This window comes from Hibiscus syriacus, unplaced genomic scaffold (genome assembly GCF_006381635.1).
Source record: "Hibiscus syriacus cultivar Baekdansim isolate YM2019G1 unplaced genomic scaffold, ASM638163v2 tig00110744_pilon, whole genome shotgun sequence".
Lineage (NCBI taxonomy): Eukaryota > Viridiplantae > Streptophyta > Magnoliopsida > Malvales > Malvaceae > Hibiscus > Hibiscus syriacus.
Genome location: NW_024062846.1, coordinates 332,762 through 353,322, shown reverse-complemented (window position 1 = coordinate 353,322; position 20,561 = coordinate 332,762). Strand labels below are relative to the sequence as shown.

Sequence of the window (20,561 nt, the reverse complement as noted above, 5' to 3'; positions counted from 1 at the left end):
GAAGGATTCAGTCAAGTGGGAGTCTTCCATGAAAGATGAGATGGACTCGCTTATGTCAAATAAGACGTGGGAATTAGCTGAATTACCACCAGGCAAGAAAGCGCTCCATAACAAGTTGATTTACATGATCAAAGAAGAGCACGATGGGAGGAAACGCTACAAAGCAAGATTGGTTGTCAAAGGCTTTCAGCAAAAAGAAGGTATTGGCTACAATGAAATTTTCTCTCCAGTCGTAAAATTGTCTACAATCAGACTGGTGTTGAAAATTGTAGCTGCAGAGAATTTACATCTTGAGCAGTTAGATGTAAAGATAACTTTCCTTCATGGTGATTTGGAGGAAGAAATCTATATGAGGCAGCCAGAAGACTTCATAGAGGTAGGCAAGAAAAACCTGGTGCAGGTTGAGGAACAGCTTGTATGGTTTAAAATAAGCTCCTAGACAATGGTACAAGAAGTTCGATAGCTTCATGGGTAGCAATGGTATTACCAGATGCCAAGCAGATCATTGTTGCTACATCAAGAGGTTCGACAACAACTTCATTATTTTATTATTGCACGTTGATGACATGCTCGTTGTAGGCTCAGACATGCAAGAGATTATAAACTTGAAACAAAAATTGTCGAAGCAGTTTGTAGTGAAAGATCTGGGCGCTGCAAAGCAGATTCTTGGGATGAGGATCAAGATAGACATAAAGTCGGGGACTTTGATGTTATCACAGGCTGAGTACATCAACAAAGTACTCTCCAGGTTCAACATGCAAGATGCTAAACCAGTAAGTACACCTTTAGGTGTTCATTTTAGACTCTCCAAAGAACAGTCACCAAAGACGGGGGAAGAACGTGCACACATGCTGAAGGTGTCGTATGCCTCAGCAATTGGAAGTCTGATGTATGTCATGGTTTGTACTAGACCAGATATTGCTCATGCAGTGGGAGCTGTTAGCACGTACATGAATAATCCAGGCAAGGTACACTGGGAAGCAGTCAAATGGATCCTCAGATATCTGCGGGGTACCATAAATAAAGCACTTTGTTTCAAAGGTGGAGATACGATACTGATAGGCTATGTAGATGCTGACTTAGCCAGAAATGTCGAAATCAGAAGAAGCACTATAGGGTATGCCTATACTCTAGGAGGAACTGTAGTGAGTTGGATTTCTCAACTACAGAAGATAGTTGCTCTCTTCACAACTGAAGCAGAATATGTCACTGTTACGGAAGCCAGCAAGGAGATGGTTTAGCTCCAAAGTTTCTTGGAAGAGTTAGGCAAGAAACAAGAAAACAATATCTTGTATTGCGACAGTGAAAGTGTTATCCATCTAGCAAAGAATCCGTCTTTTCATTCTAAGACGAAACACATACAATTGCGATATCATTTTATCCGGTCTCTTCTAGAAGATGGGATTTTGAAACTTGAAAAGATTAGTGGAGCTCAAAATCCGGCAGACATGTTAACAAAGAAGGTGACAACGGACAAACTGAAGTTGTGTTCAGCTTCAGTTGGCATACTATAATAACAAGACTAGAAATGTTGCTGCATTGATCGAGCTGTGAAGAAAGATTAAAATCAGTCTTCAAGTGGGAGATTGTAAGCCAATAATTGCGGCTAAATAAGGTAGGCACCGCACCAACTTTGTTTTTTCAACAAAGGGGGCACCAATAATTTTTAATTAAAATTATAATAGGGTCAATTACATTTTTAGTCCCTACACATTTTAGGGTATTTACAAAATTAGTCCTTAAGCTTCAACTATAAATACCCTAGCCCATTTAGCTTCAAAATCATCCCAAAAATCATTTCTTTCTCACAATACTAGAGAGCTTTCTTGTGAGTAGTGAGTGTTTTGTAAACACCTGTAAATTTTCTCTCTTAGTAAAAGATCTGCAGCAGTCCGGAGACGTAAGAAAATTGGTTGAACTCCATTATCAATTTTGGGTATTATTTTTCCGCTTTTATTTCGCATTCTCACTAATCTGGTTATAGGGAAATTACTTGTTCTCGTTTATTTCCCAACACATGGGACATGGTATCTATTCCGATAAAAATAAAAGACATGACCAGCTCCGAATGAGGGATAAAAATGAGTGATTTATCCAACGTGGAGTGAGTGACTTTAGATCGAATTCTTTTACATATCTTTGCAAACAACTTAAACTTTAGGTTTTAGGGTGAGAAACATAAATAAAAATAGTATGGAGAGACTTGCACTAATGAAAAAATTACAACCTTTTACTTCAACCAATAGGGTTCTTTGTTGGTTTGTTTTGCTTTAACAATTTGGACGTATACAAATGGGATACGGTCTATGAGAACAAATGGGGTGCATGTATGGTCACCAGATAGCGGTTGAAGTTCTAACTCATTAATGACAAGTTGAGTGCTTTCACTCATTTCAATTTTGGTTTTTGCTACTACCTTCATTGATTTTTGCTCTTCTTTATGTGATAATGGAGGGTTCTCCACTTCTTATAGTAGAGGAGTTGTCATCGGAGGTGACGACTATTGAGTGGCAGCGGTAGTTATACCCTCAGATTTTCTAGTCTCCGCTGGGGGTGGGTTTGATTTCTCTCCAGCTTTGGGTGCATCTTCCTTTGGCTTTCCTTTTCTGCTTTCTTTTCTTCTACTTTCGTCTCCTCTGGTTTGAATTTTTCCGATGGTTTCTCTCCACTATCACGATCTTTTGCCCAGTCACTAACTCTGTCGGTGTCGAAGATGCTTCTTCATCAACATAAAGTTACTGAAGTGACCGAATCATCAAACAAGGACTCTAACGATTCTCTAGGTGGGCAGTCAACGGTCCAATTTAACATTTAATGGTCGAACTCAGCTTTTCGTTACTGAGGTTAACAATGGTTAACGTGGAGCGACAATTTTTGTTACAAATCGATAATCTTAGTGACCAATTTGTAATGTTTGAAAGTTCAGTGGAAAAAATGAAAACTTACTCAAACCTTAGTGATTATTCGGGTAGTTTACCCCTTGTTCATCCAAGTGCTATTTTATTATAATTAAATACCTTTAAATTTATAATTAAATTTACAGCATTCAGAATATGTTATATAGGTAAAATTGAAGGACTTTGAAAAATAAAATGCTGAGGCCACCATTCCAGCCGTTGGAATCGAGGGGTTAAACCATTTAATGGTAGACTGAACTTGATGATGAGTTCATGGATGATTTGATTCTGAATGTGCACTTGATTTTAATAATGCCACAGTGAATTTCTTTTAGTATTTCACTTTAAATTTGATCATTGCTCACATTCTAGCCAAGTTATAGAAGTTTTCTTGTATTTTATTTGGGGTACACACGATAACAAGAAATATGAAAAGAATATGAGACTATGAAAATGTGTGAAGCCATTTTAAGTTGATATCTTCTTTATCAACTCTTACCCTTAAATTAGTGAGAGAAGATTCGGAAGACTCCCACTGATAGGCTGTCTCCTCATCACATATAACATACTCCAAACGTAACAGCTTTGTGATTGTTGCAGGCAGGTTACAACCGGAGCAACCTCTCATATAGAGCTTCTTTAGACTGTGCAGTTCACCGATCTGGGCCGGAATGTCTACGATGCTTAGACATTCGGAAATGTCGAGAATAGTAAGCTTGGATAAGCTCCCAATGTTCTCCGGCAATGTCTTGAGTTCAGTACAGGAAGTTAGTCTTAGCACATCCAAGTTTTCCAGTTTTCCAATGCCCTCAGGCAGTGTAACGAGCTTGTGGCAATTGGTGATGCTAAGCTTCACCAGTTGAACAAGATCACACAACCCTTCACCAAGTTCCACCAGATCATCACAGTAGTCGATGTCGATTTCCGAAAGATTCGGAAAAACATCTGACATCTTGTGTGTACCCTTTTTGAAAGCCTGATTTATATTACACATGACTACGGATATTTTTTGCAGATTCTTTAGGCGTAAAGAGTTCGTATCGAGAGACGGAACCGAAACCTTCTCTAATCTGATTCTCTTTAGATTGGATAAAGAATACAGAAGTGGAAAGTTACCTACTTCTGCAGGACAAATACCATCATTCGTTACAATCAAAACCTTCGGTTTATCCATTTCCTAGTTGGTTTGCGTGTACCAAATATTTGATTAAAACGGGTTCGAGAGTCGGTTACGCGTGATGAAGGATTAGCACCCCACAACGCCCAAAATTGGTACTGTGTCGCTTACACGTTGTCGAAATGGTGGAAATAATGAATCGAATATAAATTTAAATTATGATACATTTATTGAAATATAATTAATTTGCTTGAAATTAATTAATTAGAGAAAATTCTTTAACTCGAAAAGAAATCTCGAGATTTGCAATCCTCCGTTGAGAAAGCTATTTCGACTATTTCTTATCCGTAAAGAACATTCCTTCTTCGATAATCGAGAATCGAAAATAAAAAATTGATGTTCCCATTAAACAAAAATAAATTGATTAATTAAAAAAATGAATCGAATATGAAATAAATCAATATTTGCATAACATAACATAAATGGCCATTTATAAACGTGCATTGCATCATTTGAATTAAAATCAAATTAATTAGTAACATGAACTAAATATATTTCAAGACCTATTTCTTCGAACATCGTGTCAGATTGTACCACTTCGATCAAGTGATATTTTCCACGCCTGTTCTACAAATACTTGTTCTTGAAATTTCAAATAACATTAATATTTAAGGAAATATAATATAAACACATGTGATGAAAAATAAAATATTTACAACATAAAATAACATTTACAATATGTACATACATAAAGGATTGAAATAAAAATAAATAAATAATACAAACCGAAATGCAAATGGGTAAAAAGTAAGTACTTGAAATTATAGGAACACAAATATTAATTACAGGAACTTAGGGGCTAAAATAGCACAAAACATAAACTTAAGGACTAAATTTGTAAAATTAGAATCTTAAAAGGCTAAACAAATAAAAACATGAAATTAAAGAATTAAAATAGCAAAAACAGAAAGTCAAAGGACTAAAAAGTAATTACAAACAAAACCCATATTGCAAATATTAAATAAGCCAGGTACCAAAATGAAAATAACCCATAAATAGCATTTAGGACTAAACTGAAATAAGCAAAAACATTAAGGCAGAATAATAAATAAACCAAATGTAAAATAGTGACCAAAATGATAGATTTACAAATATCAAAGTAAAATTCGAATAATAACAAAGATTATATAACACATAAGATTGGTGACTAACATGAAATCTTTTAAAATTACGTGCTCAAAGTAAAATATCAACATACACGTAATTAACATAAAAGCTAGGACGAAAATATAATACAAAATAAATATAAGGCCCTAAGTCAAACCTTTCAAAGTTTCATTAATGATTAATAACAGAACATTACAAACATGGGGGACTTAAACTAAAATTTACCCATTTTTAAAAAACACGGATACCTCCTAGTCTATATTATTCGTTCTGTGCGTGGCTTATAACCCACTTAAGGGTTATTTGGGAAATCCAAAAATCATTTCAACATCTCCTCTCGTTTCTCTGTCCCTCTTCCCGTTTCCTCTTCTCATTTTCTTCTCTTCTCATCGACGAAGAAGAATACGCAACCCCGGCCACCGCAGATCGGTGGCCATGGGGATTTCACATACCACAAAGCCTCACCCTAAAACCAACCTAAAAAACGAGACCATCTTCCCCCATAACCAAAACTTGAAAACCCCAAACCCCAAAGGTAAGAACCTTACCTCCTCAAATAGAGTCCAACCATACCGATGAAGCAGCTGTGGTCGGATCGATTAAGGGTAAATCTCTTCCTTCTTTCTCTCTTTTTGTCTTTGGGTGATTATATTTTTTACTCTGATCTGTTTTCTTTTTCGATTTGAATCCCCAATGGGTTTTTTTTTTGTTTTGTTTCGAATCCCCTTGGAGTCTTTTCTTTTCATCTTTTTTAATGAACTCCCCTTTTCTCTTTAAACTGGTCTCTCCTCTTTATTTTCTTTTCGTGCGTGATTGGTGGATGATTTGGGGTAGATGAAATCATCCGGATTTCTCGGGGTTTAGGTAAGAGTTTGGTGGGATTTATGATGATTTGTTGACTTTGGCTGTGATTTGTTGGTTGCTGCAGGTTTATAACGACGGTGAAGGCTTGGGCTGTCTCGGCTTGAAAGCTCGCACACTGGTCTAGAGAAGCTGAAGCATCGATGGTGGTTGGTACCAGTTTAGGGTTTTAAAAAACCCTAAGCATGTTGAGTTGTCACACGGGCTCCAAGTTCTCTACGGGTTGGGTCGGATACAGCTTGAACAGGGTCTCGGGTTGGGCACTATTTGCTGTAATCTGGTCACTTGTGATTGGGCTAGTTCTGTTGGGTTAAATGACCTGCAAAAAAATGTAATAGTGTCATTTAATAATAATAATAATAATAAATATAATTAATAAATATTTATTTTAAAAGCTTGGACAAAACCGGGTGTCTACAGCTGCCCCTCTTTGCACATTCTTGTGTTAACAAGAATAGAACAAAAGATGAAAAAAAGACAATCAATTTTTTGTCCGATGATCTTGTTTTTTTTAATTTGATATGTTTGGATTGGAAGACAATACTGTTCATACGTGATGAAGAGTTTTTTGTCATCTTTATGAAAGGTGATAACTCGGTTCTTACGTGATGAGGACGATTGGTTATCTAGGTTGACATAGCTCGTACATAATGAGGAAATCTAGTCGGGTGATGACACTGCTTATACATGATAAAGAGTTCTGGCCATATAAAGGTGATAACACGGCTCATACGTGATGAAGAGTTCTGGTTATCAAGGATTGACACGGCTCCTACGTGATGAGGAGATCAGGTCGAGAGTTCCTATGTGATGAGGATGTCAGGCCATCTAATGGTGATAACACGGTTCCTACATGATTAGGAAAGCTAGTTATCTGAGTTGACACGACTCCTACGTGATGAAGAGATCAGGTCGGGTGATGACACGGCTCATCCGCGATGAAGAGTTCAGGTCATCTAAAGGTGATAACACGGTTCCACTCTGATGGGGATGACTGGTTATCTTTAAGGATAATGGTTTCAAGAGAAACTAACTCACATATTATCCTTCAAGAGAATCTGTCTCAAAAGAGAAAAAATTCGTTTCAAAGGAAACGACTCAAACATAGTTTTGTTTCAAGAAAAACAGACTCAAAGATTTAATTCGTTTCAAGGGAAACGATTTCAAAGATGTTTGTTTTGTTTCAAGGGAAACAGACTCAAAGATGGGCATTTCTCAAGAAATTGTCTCAAAAGAGACAAAATTCGTTTCAAGGGAAATAATTTCAAAGATGATTATTGTTTCATGAGAAACAGTCTCAAGGAAAATAAGATTTGTTTAAAGAGAAACGATCTCAAATATGGTTGTTGTTTCCAGTGAAACAGACTCAAAGATGATTTTTATTTCGAGTGAAACAATCTCATAATTTGGTGTTTTGAGGAAAACTGTCTCAAGTGAGACGACTTTGTTTCACAGGAAATAGACTCAAATATTTTTTTCAAAAAAAATTGTCTCAAGAGAGACAAAACTTTGTATTTAGAGAAATAAATCAAAGGATTTTTTTATGTCTCAAATGAGACAAAATTTGTTTTGAGAGAAAATTGTCTCAAGCGAGACAACATTTTGTTTCAAGAGAAACAACATCAAAGGATACTGATAATCTTCTTGTTCTTGCTTGTAAAGGAAATGCCTTCAGAAGATCTGATCATTCGTATCAGAATGTTAAATCCCCAAAGATGCCCCAATATTCGACATTGAATTTCCAAAGATGCCCTCATTGTTCCTCATCTATTGCTTCAGCGCTGATTATAAGCATGGCCTTTGTGTTTAAGTCTGAGAGCCATATTTCATTTACCAAGATCTACTCTAGAGAGATTGTCTTATTTGAAAAGTGTTTTTCTTCTCCTTTTATTTTCAAGATTTGAAAATATTGCCTCTTTCTAGGTTTTACAATTGAGACAAATCATAGAACTAGAGTATCTTTGGGAAATGGTTAGGTAAGGAAAGGAAAAATGTCTCAGGTTGTTTTTTTTGTCAATGGTTTGGCCTTCTTGTTTCTTTGATGCTCACTGATTTGCTGGGGTAGCTTGTATGCTTCTCTACTGGAAGTGTTCTCCGACTCCCAGTTCTCATGGTCACACTCGGGTTGTGCGAAGCCTTATCAAGGAATTTGTGCGATCGTATCAGCTGCAGAATTTTTATATTCGAGCCACCTTTTCAGGTTTTCAACTCAAATCCTCCTTTAGTTTCAAAACGTCATTAAGAATTTACGTCTTGAACCCCCTTTTTATTTTTCTATCATGCATTAAAGATTTTAGAAAACCTTTTGCAAATAAAGATTAATCCTGATGTGTGGGATGAAATCTGAAGATAATATCTTATGTTTTAGATATCTATGTATGATTAGAAGGGAATTTTAAGGCACGTAATGTAGGTCATGGTTCATGGTTATGAAAGAAAGGGATAAAAGGCCTAAATAAGTGTTTCAGGGTTATTAAACCAAGGATCAATTCATTCTGATGCCTTCAATCCTGTCTTGCTCAATTTGAATCTGCTCGTACGTGTCTCTCTCTTGATGCTCTCTAGATGCTCCATGATCTTCGAGTGAAATGATTCTGGAATGATTGTGCTTGATCAATTTCATTGTTTGAAGTTTGATGCACCATTTGACTCGAGGGAATCTTTACATGTGCTTCTTGTCCCTTTTCCTTTGTTTATTTTCTCTTTGCTTCTTTTCTTTTTCTTCTTCTTCTTCAAGTGTAATATCGCTTGACTGAATCAGGATTCACAGGATTAGGCAAATCTTCTCCATCCATTTCAGTCAAAACCAAAGCTCCTCCTAAAAAGGCCTTTTTTACAACATAAGGACCTTCCCAGTTTGGCATCCACTTCCTTCAAAAGTCTTTTTGCATATGGAGGATCTTTGTCAACACTAAATCACCTTTATGAAATTCTCAAGGCCTGACCTTCTTGTCATAAGCTCGTATCATCATTTTCTGGTACATTTAGCCATGACAAATAACTCTCAACCTTTTTTCTTCAATCAAATTCAATTGATCAAATCTACTTTGTACCCAATCACTCTTATCAAGTTTCAATTCCATCAATACTCTCAAAGAAGGAATTTCAACTTCAACAGGTAAAACTGCTTCCATGCCATATACCAAAGAAAATGGTGTTGTCCCAGTAGATGTACGAACGGATGTACAATAAGCAAGTAGTGCAAAAGGTAATTTCTCATACCAGTCTCTATATATTTCAGTTGCTTTTGTGATGATCTTCTTGATGTTTTTATTCGCTGCCTATACTACCCCATTCATTTTTGGGCGATAAGGAGCCGAATTGTGATGTTTGATCTTCAACTCTGTGCAGATTTCCTTCATTAAATCATTGTTCAGATTCAATGCATTATCTGTAATGATCCTTTTTGGTATTCCATATCTGCAAATGATTTCCTTTTTTAAGAATATGCAAACGACTCCTTTTGTGACATTAGCATAAGAGGAAAATTCAACCCATTTGGTGAAGTAGTCGATAGCCACTAAGATAAAACGATGTCCATTTGAATCCTTATGTGAAATTGCTCCAATGACATCAATGCCCCACATTGAAAATGGCCAAGGTGCATTCATTACATGGAGTGGTGAAGGAGAAATATGTATTTGGTTATCTTAGATATGGCATTTATGACATCTTCGAGCAAATCTGATGCAATCTCCTTCCATAGTGGACCAGTAATATCCAAATCTCAAGATCTGTCTAACTATTGTGAATCCATTTGTATGTGTTCCACAAACCCATTCATGGACTTCTTCAAGTATTTTCTTGGCCTCAATTTTATCCACACATCTCAAAAGCACCTGAGCTTTGTTCTTTTTGTACAAAATGTCTCAATCGAGAACATACTCCATTGTCAATGTTCTCAAAGCTCATTTGTCATTTTTAGTTGCCTCAGCTGGATAAGCTCAATACTTCACATACTGGAGAATATCATAATACCAAGGGAGATCGTCTTTCTCATTTTCCTCAATATTGCAACAATGAGCTGTTATTTCTCTTATACTCATTCGAATAAGCATCATTCGAGACTGATCATCAGCCTTAAACATGGTTGCTAACATAGCCAAAGCATCCACCATTTGATTTTCTTCATAGGGAATGTAAGTGAAAGAAATTTCTTCAAACTCCTTGATCAAATTCATCACTAAGTCCTTGTATTCTATCAATTTGGAGCCTTGAGTCATCCATTCCCCTCGAAGTTAATAAATAACTAGATCAAAATCACCAAATACTTACAAGCTTTTAATTTTGTGCTCAACTGCAGCTTGAATACCCATTATATATTCTTCATATTCTGCCATATTGTTTCTGCATTCAAATGTGAGCCTACTAGTAAAAGGATAATGATCTCCTTCTGGTGAAACTAGTATTGCTCCAATTCTATGCCCCATATCATTCGAGGCACCATCGAAGTTCATTTTCCAGGTTTCATCTTTCGGAGCATCTTCTTCCGCAGTGAAGGTTTCATCTTTCAGAGCATCTTCTTCCGCAGTGAATATACTCATTAAGTCCTCATTTGGAAAATCAAATTTTATTGGCTCATAGTCTTCTAATGTTCTGCTTGCCAGGAAATCAACAATATCACCTCCTTTTATTGCTTATAGACTATGTCAAATTCGGATAACAACATTTGTCATCTTGTCATTCTTCCGGTTAAAGCAGTTGATTCCATCAGGTATCTAAGTGGATCCAACCTTGATATCAACCAAGTGGTGTGATACAACAAATATTATCTCAACCTCTTAGTAGTCCATACTGAGGCACAACACAACTTTTCGATTGAGGAATATCGATTATCGCAGTCAGTGAATTTCTTACTGAGATAGTAAATAGCTCTTTCTCTTCTTTCAGTTTCATCATGTTGTGCCAATACACATCCCATTGACTTCTCAAAGACAATCAAGTACATGATCAATGTTTGTTTGGGATTGGTGACATTAAAAATAGAGCATTAGTCAAATAACTCTTAATTTTATCAAAGCATTCTTGGAAACTATCATCCCATTCTCTTGGGTTTCGCTTTCTCAATAATCGAAAGACTGGATCACACTTCTCAATTAACTGAGAGATGAATCTGGCAATATAATTTAATTTCCCCAGAAATCCTCGTACTTCTTTTTGCATTCTAGGGTTTAGTAATTCCAAGATTGCTTTGACTTTATCAGGATTTATCTCTATCCCATTTTCACTGACTATAAATCCCAATAATTTCACTGAAGTAGCTCTTCACTTGGTTGGATTAAGTTTGAGCTGGTATTTTCTCAATCTTAAAATTAGCTTCCTGAAGACCTTCATATGTTCTTCTTCGGTTTGTGATTTGGCAATCACATCATCCACATTTACTTCTATTTCTTTATGCATCAAGTCGTGGAACAAAGTAACCATGGCTCTTTGATATGTTACCCCAGCATTCTAGAGTCCAAAGGGTATCACCTTGTAACAAAAGGTCCCCCACATTGTCACAAATGTTTTCTTTTCCCTATAGGTTCACTTTGATTTGATTGTACCCTGAAAAAATCATCCATGAAGGAGAAAAGAGCGTGACCAGTTGTATTGTCAACCAATGTGTCAATATGTGGCAGTGGAAAATTATCTTTGGGACTTGCTCAGTTGAGATACTGGTAGTCTACACACATCCGAACTTGGCATTTGTTTCATCTTTCGATATCTACTATGGATTGATGTCTTCACTCATGTGAGCAAATTTATTCCACCTTACCCCCCAGTGTGGAGGGTGATCCTTGGTTAGGGTTGAATCAGAAGAAAAATATTATAGGCTCAAAAGGGGACAACAAGGGATATATATATATATATACATATATGGATAAATAAAACAAAGTCGTTCATCATCTCATACACAGAAGTCTTAGAAGAAGAGGTATCCCCAGGGGGATAGATTTTCAGGATTAATTCTATTCACATGAAAACAATATAATTAATGCATGATAGAATTATTTCGAATTAATTCTCCTTTCTACTTCTTGCTCCCAGCATGTCTCAATGTTCAGGTTTCCTGCGAGATACCCCAAGTTCTATCTTCTGGTAAGAAGGTTCATGTTCAAGTGAACATCTTGTACTCAATGCCTTAGGTTTTATTGGTAGAAAAAATGTTTGTGTGATTTTATTGACTCAAAGAATGGTATGTGTATGACTCTTTGTGTATCAAGGAAAGGTAATGTCAAAATTTGGTCTTTCGGTAATGACCATGAGTCATTTTTGGGTAAAGAATCAAGGTATTTTTTAGACATGATAAGAGAGGTCTAATCTTGACACATGTAAAAAATCCATAATTCTTGAAAAATTAAAAGAATCCTTAATTCATTAAATATTTGAAGAACTAAAGATTAAAATTTACTCAATTATTCAACCTTAGAAGGTTCATAAGTTCAATCATTTAAAAGATTAAATAATTATGAAAGATAGAACAAAAACGTGTTCAAACAAAACAATGCTCTCATTGTAATGTGGTAAATGCCATGCCCCCATCCTTTTTCGATTGTTCATGCCCCTGAATCCATCAGGTTATGGATATTACGCTTCATTGCTTTAGAATTCTCAGCGGAATGTCTGGAGCTTCCTATGTGGTAATTGTATACAATATTAACACCATAGCCCTCGGGATATGGGGACTATTTTCTCAGATCATTTTGTAAGGTTCAGTCCTACAACTAGCTGAACAAGCTCCAATTGTACTGATTTTATATTCTTGCTTCCATGTGGTGTCACGTGGTTAAGACCACTTCATCGAATCCTTCATGAATTAACTTCATGTTTTTTTATGAAAATGCTTAAAAATGAAATGCAGATGCAAAATGAAAAGATGCAAATGCAAATGCAAAAATATTGATCCCAACGATGAATATCGTAGAACAATTTTCACCATTGATAAAATCTTTCACATTACAAGACAGTCCACTTTACAGACATGTCTTTTCTTATATGGTTAAGTATGAAGTAGACCACTGTTTCATTTTAGATCATTTTCCTTGAAAATGATTACCATGGCAATTGGATCTCACAGGTTGTCTCAGTGGGGTGCTATTACTAAGCGAATAACTACCATTGAAAAAATGGTTGGTATGGATGTCCTTTGTAGTGATAAGAAGGGAATATTAACTCTGAACAAACTGAGTATTGATATAAACTTGATTGAGGTGTTTGCAAAGGATGTCGATAAAGAGTATGTTGTCCTGCTTGCAACAAGAGCCTCTAGAACTGAAAATAAATATGCCATTAATGTTGCCATTGTTGGAATGCTTGATTGATTCAAATGGTAACTGACACTGAGCATGCAAAGGTTCTCATGAACAAATCCTAACCCTTTTCAATGCAAAAGAAGATGTTAAGAATAAAGATCATTCTATCAGTTTACAGATCGTGGACTTCAGTCATTAGGTGTTGCAAGATAGCAAGCGCCAGAAAAACAAAAAAAAGGTGTTGGTACTCCTTGGCAATTTGTTGGTTAGTTGCCTCTATTGGGTCCTCTAAGGCATGACAATATAGAGACCATTCGTAGAGCTCTTAATCTTAGTTTCAATGTCAAGATGATTACGGGTGATCAACTTGTCGCTGGAAAGGAGATTGGCCGACGACTTGGAATGGGAACAAACATGTATCCTTCTGCTTCTTTGCTTGGTCAAGACAATGATGCAAGCATAGTTGCCCTCGCCATGGAAGAGTTAATTGAGAAGGCATATAATTTTTTCGGCATCTTTCCGGAGTACAAATACGAAATTGTGAAGAAATTGCAAGAGAGGAAGCATATTTGTGGAATGACTAGAGATGGTGTTAAGGGTGATCATGCTTTGAAGAAGGCTGATATTACCGCCGCTGTGGCCGATGATACTGATGCAGCACGGAGTGCTCCAGATATTGTTCTTATAGAACCTGGACTAAGCATTATTATTAGTGCAGTGTTAACTAGCAGAGCCATTTTCCAGAGGATGAATAACTACACTATCTATGCAGTCTCAATCACTATCCGTATTGTGTTTGAGTTGTGTTTATTGCTCTCATCTGGAAGTTCGATTTTTCATCATCCATGGTTCTGATCATTGCCATTTTAAATGATGGAACCATCATGACAATCTCAAATGACAGAGTAAAGTCGTCTTCATTGCCTGATAGATGGAAACTGAAAGAAATATTTGCCACCGGAATTGTGCTTGGAGGCTACTTGGCCTTGATTACTGTCGTTTTCTTCTGGGTTATGCATGATATCGACTTCTTCTTGGACAAATTTGGTGTAAGGTCTCTAAGGGACAAGGAGGATCAAATGATAGGTGCTTTATATTTAAAGTAAGCATTGTGAGCCAACCTTTAATTTTTGTGACTAGATCATATAGCTGATATTATGTTGAGCGTCCCAGACTGCTACTGGTCACTGCCTTTGTTATTGCACAGTTGGTTGCTACTTTAATTACTGTATACACAAACTGGGGATTTGCAAGGATTCAAGATATAGGATGGGGATGGGATGATATCATATGGCTTTACAGTGTTGTTTTCTACACCCCACTTGATCTAATGAAGTTTCTCATTCGCTACATCTTAAGTGGAAGTCAGTGCGTCGCTCCTAGCGGTTAGATGGTCGTAGATAAGAATCTACTATTGGGTTACTCCTCGGATCAATGAATCATCATTTCAGTCTCGAATGTTGCATGATCATCAAGCCCACTGCTTCATCTCGGATCTTTATATTTGGAACTGATGCCCCTCAATGCTCTATAAACTAACTCCATTAATGCCTCGGCGGTGCTGAAGTCAGTGTATCGATTTTTTATGACTAGTGCTAACATGATTATAGAGAAGATTGTACTGCTGGATTACTCCTCGAATCAATGTATCGTCACTTCAGTCTCAACTGCGGCATGATCTTCGAACAAGTCTCATTTTATGCTCTTAACTTCTCTTAACCCTTGGCGTATGTCTGTGTACGCGACCACTTGATTGAAGTTTTTTATCTCTTCTTGTGAACATTTTCTCATGAATATCCCCTTGCGGATCAACACTTTTCGCATCATGTCATATCTATGCAATACAATGCAAATAATGATGAAAAAATGACACAATCAAAAGAAAATAAATAAGTTAGTGTACACAAACAAAAGAAAATAAATCAGTTAGTAAACGTAATACAATCGATAAAAAAATGTTATTCAAAGATGAATAAAACACCTACCCGTCATGATATCTACTCGAAAATGCTTTAATTAAATAACATTCCTATTTGGACATGCTATCTACCCAAAATTATTTTTCGAGAAATTAATCCTAACTGCATGGTATCTAGTTCACATGCTGATGTTTAATAGAATTTAAAGCAAAAAGAAAAGGTTCAGAAATGCTCGTCCTTTGTGTATACTTAATTTGGGTACCTACTGAAGGACAAAGGTTCGATATAGCTATACCTAGGGTGACCATTTTATGGTTCACTATATGCATGGTTTCGGCTCTATGAGGAAAATGTACTCGAATTGTCCTTGATGTTAGTGTCCCCTTGGGCTGTCAAACCCTCGATCCTTACCCATTACAGGTTTTGAGCGGAACGAGTTCAATTTGAGGGGATTTACTTCCTTATACCCATACAAGGAATAAATCCCCACGAAGGTATAAAGTATGTATCCCATGGGTTGTTTACTCAAACTCATATGAAGAATAAATCCTTACGAGAGTAAAGCATTCACCCTGACTTATTTGGATTGAAGCTCGTGTCTAGAGCTTATGTTATGCCAATATATGTGATGTGTGTGAGGAGGAGCATACCTACCTTTGACTCAAAAACTAAAACGAAAAAAACTCAACAAACATGGACTAAGCTGGAAGAAAAAATCCAAATGTTAGTATGACAATTAAAAATGAAACAATTAAAATTTTAATAAATGAATCATAAGTTAACTAAAAACTCGAACTCATAATTTCCACCACAACGATAATGTGTAAGAAACCTACAGTCTGACTCTCTAAAAAAAATTCCTAGCAGAGTCGCCAAGCTGTCATAACCATTTTTAGGTGGGAACAATTGTTTATTGTTTTAAAAACAGTTACGACTTTTAATTTTGAAAATTATGTTGATTTTGAATTAATTTGAATTAAATTGGATAGAGTCGCCATCGACCTTTGAGTTAGGTAGGTCGAATACCTAAAAACGTCTTTTTAAAAACAATTTTGAGAAAAATCATTTTTTAAGACAAAAGTTGGTCTGTGTGTACCAAAGATTTGATTGAAACGGGTTCGGGAGTCGGTTACGCGTGAGGAAGGATTAGCACCCCCACAACGCCCAAAATTGGTACTGTGTCGCTTACACGTTGTCGAAATGGTGGGAATCATGAATCGAATATAAATTTAAATTATGATACATATATTGAAATATAATTAATTTGCTTCAAATTAATTAATTAGAGAAAATTCTTTAACTCAAAAAGAAATCTCGAGATTTGCAATCCTCCGTCGGGAAAGCTATTTCGACTATTTCTTATCCGTAAAGAACATTCCTTCTTCGATAAACGAGAATCGAAAATAAACAATTGATGTTCCCATTAAACAAAAATAAATTGATTAATTAAAAAATGAATCGAATATGAAATAAATCAATATTTGCATAACATAACATAAATGGCCATTTATAAACGTGCATTGCATCATTTGAATTAAAATCAAATTAATTAGTAACATGAACTAAATATATTTCAAGACCTATTTCGTTCGAACATCGTGTCGGATTGTACCACTTGGATCAAGTGATATTTTCCACGCCTGTTCTACAAATACTTGTTCTTGAAATTTCAAATAACATTAATATTTAAGGAAATATAATATAAACACATGTGATGTAAAATAAAATATTTACAACATAAAATAACATTTACAATATGTACATACATAAAGGATTGAAATAAAAATAAATAAATAATACAAACCGAAATGCAAATGGGTAAAAAGTAAGTATTTGAAATTATAGGAACACAAATATTAATTACAGGAACTTAGGGGCTAAAATAGCACAAAACATAAACTTAAGGACTAAATTTGTAAAAATAGAATCTTAAAAGGCTAAACAAATAAAAACATGAAATTAAAGAATTAAAATAGCAAAAATAGAAAGTCAAAGGACTAAAAAGTAATTACAAACAAAACCTATATTGCAAATATTAAATAAGCCAGGTACCAAAAATGAAAATAACCCATAAATAACATTTAGGACTAAACTGAAATAAACAAAAACATTAAAGCAGAATAATAAATAAACCAAATATAAAATAGTGACCAAAATGATAGATTTACAAATATCAAAATAAAATTCGAATAATAACAAAGATTATATAACACATAAGATTGGTGACTAACATGAAAACTTTTAAAATTACGTGCTCAAAGTAAAATATCAACATACACGTAATTAACATAAAAGCTAGGACGAAAATATAATACAAAACAAACATGAGGCTCTAAGTCAAAGCTTTCAAAGTTTCATTAATGATTAATAACAGAACATTACAAACATGGGGGACTTAAACTAAAATTTACCCATTTTTAAAAAAACACGGATACCTCCTAGTCTATATTATTCGTTCTGTGCGTGGCTTATAACCCACTTAAGGGTTATTTAGGAAATCCAAAAATCATTTCAACATCTCCTCACATTTCTCTGCCTCTCTTCCCGTTTCCTCTTCTCATTTTCTTCTCTTCTCATCGACGAAGAAGAATACGAAACCCCGGCCACCGCAGATCGGTGGCCATGGGGATTTCACATACCACAAAGCCTCACCCTAAAACCAACCTACAAAACAAGACCATCTTCCCCATAACCAAAACTTGAAAACCCCAAAAGTAAGAACCTTACCTCCTCAAATAGTGTCTAACCACTCCGATGAAGCAACTGTGGCCGGATCGGTTAAGAGTAAATCTCTTCCTTCTTTCTCTCTTTTTGTCTTTGGGTGATTATATTTTTTACTCTGATATGTTTTCTTTTTCGATTTGAACCCCCAATAGGTTTTTCTCATTTTGTTTCGAATCCCCTTGGAGTCTTTTCTTTTCATCTTTTTTAATGCACTCCCCTTTGGTCTCTCTTCTTTATTTTCTTTTCATGCATGATTGGTGGATGATTTGGGGTAGATGAAATCATCCGGATTTCTCGGGGTTTAGGTAAGAGTTTGGTGGGATTTATGATGATTTTTTGACTTTGGCTGTGATTTGTTGGTTGTTGCAGGTTGATAATGACGGTGAAGGCTCGGGCTGTCTCAGCTTGAACGGCTCGCACACTGGTCTGGAGAAGCTGAAGCAATGGTGGCGGTTGGTACTAGTTTAGGGTTTTAAAAAACCCTAAGCATGTTGAGTTGTCACACGGGCTCCAAGTTCTCTACGGGTTGGGTCGGATCCAGTTTGAATAGGGTCTCGGGTTAGGCACTATTTGCTGTAATCTGGTCACTTGTGATTGGGCTAGTTCTGTTGGGTTAAGTGACCTGCAACAAAATGTAATAGAATAATGACCACCATGTAATGGTAAAGGTACTGTAAACACTAATTTTTCATTTTACTTAAATTATTATTAAAATTATTATTATTATTATTAAATATTATTATTATATTATATATATTATATTATTATTAAATAATTACAAGCCCAAATCCTAGGCTCAATCAGAACTGGCCCAGACCCAAAAGGAAATCCTAAACTAATTTAGGGTTTTAGTTAGGGTTTCTAAACCCTAGCACTACTGCTGCCGCCGCCTCCAGAAGTCCTCAGCCGTCGCCGTTGATTCCAGAAGGTCACACGTCCGTTGCCGACGCTTCAGTGCTGCCACCGCTTCAACAGAACGCTCCAGAAGATTCAACTGCCCCTCCACGCTACAACTCTATGGTGAGTCACCACCATAGTCTGGTGACTCACCAAAGAGCCCCTTTTGGACTGGTCCGAGGAGCCTCTCGACGAGGCCTATAAATGGCCACCATTTCCGGCAAAAAAAAAAATCCAGAAGAGGACAGCAAGAGAAGAACGGAAGACAGAACCACAACAACCACCCACTGCAGCCAAATATTGAAAAAAAAGGAGAGAGGAAAGAAACTTACCGAGGAAACCACAGTCATCGGAGCCTCCTTGTGTCGTCGGAAAGACGAAAGCCGAAGGTAAAAAAATCTTAGATCTAGGTCAATCTAAGGGGATTTAGGGTAAAAGGAGGCCGGATTTGGCCTTTAGGAGTTGAGATCTTTAGTTTGGTGTAGTTTGGTAATCTCCGGCCACTGGAGAGGCGGTCGGCGGAGGCGATCGGCGCCAAAAACAGTGACCAACGGTGACCGGTTTTCTCCTCAGTTGAGAGAAAACGAGAGCTTCTCTCTCTTTAGAGAGAGAAGCAAAATAGAAATAATGAAGAGAATGGCCCAAAAGGGCCGGCCGTTTGGGTATTTAAAACCCTCCCCAAACGACGTCGTTTTGGGGAGGGTACATGTGTAATTTCCCAAATAGGTAAACTATACCCGCAATCCCCATATATTTGTAACATTACAATTTAGTCACTGGAACTATTTTTTGATCTTTTTAATTTAGTCTCATAATTTTATTTTATATTATTTTAATCCTTATCCGTATATATATATATTTAAGGTAAATATCAAATTTAGTCCCTCATAGTTTAGTAATTATTATTTTAATCCTGTATTATGAATTATGGTTAAATCACACTGTTAGCACTCAAGTTTTATAATATTTCGAATTAGGACTCTAGTTTTATAATTTTACATTTTAATCATTAATTTTTATTTTTGACTATGATTTTTAATATTTTACATTTTAATACTATATTTTTATTTCCTTTTATTTTAATCATTATTTGCAATATTATTTTATTATTATTATTTTTTATTGCTTTAATTATTATTTCATTATTTTTTATTATTATTTATATAAATATATATATATATATAATAAATAATATTTGTTTATTTGTTAAAATCCTATATTTCATAAATTACTTTTAATAATCATATTTTAATATATATTTATTTTTTTCAATATTAAGAAAAGGACTGTCTTAAAGCACCTAGAAGTCTGTTTTCTGATATTTTTACTAAATATCCTATTTTTATAAATTATAATTGTTTTAATTATTTATTTATTAATATCAAAGAAAAGAGCTGTCTTAAGGCACCTATAAGTCATTTTCTGATATTTCTAAATAAATAAATATTTTATTTATAAATATATAAATTAATATATATTTTTCATAATTATAATTTTAAAATAATAGGATTATAAATTAAATATATTTTGAATTTTTAAATTTCTAATAATAGAGACAATTTATAATTAAAAAGTACCAATTTTGGGCGTTGTAGGGGTGCTAATCCTTCCCTAAATGTAACCGACCCGGAATCCCTTTTTATTATTAAAAAGAATGATTTTTTGGTTAAAACGCAGATCAATTTATCTTTTAATCGATGTTTTCTTAAAAACTCTTTTAAAAGATGATTTTTAGGTATTCGAC

At 35.4% G+C, this 20,561-nt stretch overlaps 1 protein-coding gene and 1 pseudogene across 1 annotated transcript; one reads left to right on the top strand and one right to left on the bottom strand.

Annotated features, from left to right (window-relative positions):
- Window positions 1-3,342: 3,342 nt before the first annotated feature.
- On the bottom strand, window positions 3,343-4,071 carry LOC120139355 (probable disease resistance protein At5g66900). Its single transcript, XM_039154602.1, has one exon. The coding sequence runs from the start codon at window positions 4,069-4,071 to the stop codon at window positions 3,343-3,345; it is 729 nt and encodes a 242-aa protein (XP_039010533.1).
- A 6,617-nt stretch (window positions 4,072-10,688) lies between these two features.
- On the top strand, window positions 10,689-14,667 carry LOC120139354 (annotated as a pseudogene).
- Window positions 14,668-20,561: the final 5,894 nt, after the last annotated feature.

Coding starts and splice junctions, on each gene's coding strand:
- LOC120139355 (XM_039154602.1), bottom strand. CDS start 4,071: ATGGATAAACCGAAGGTTTTGATTGTAACGAATGATGGTATTTGTCCT.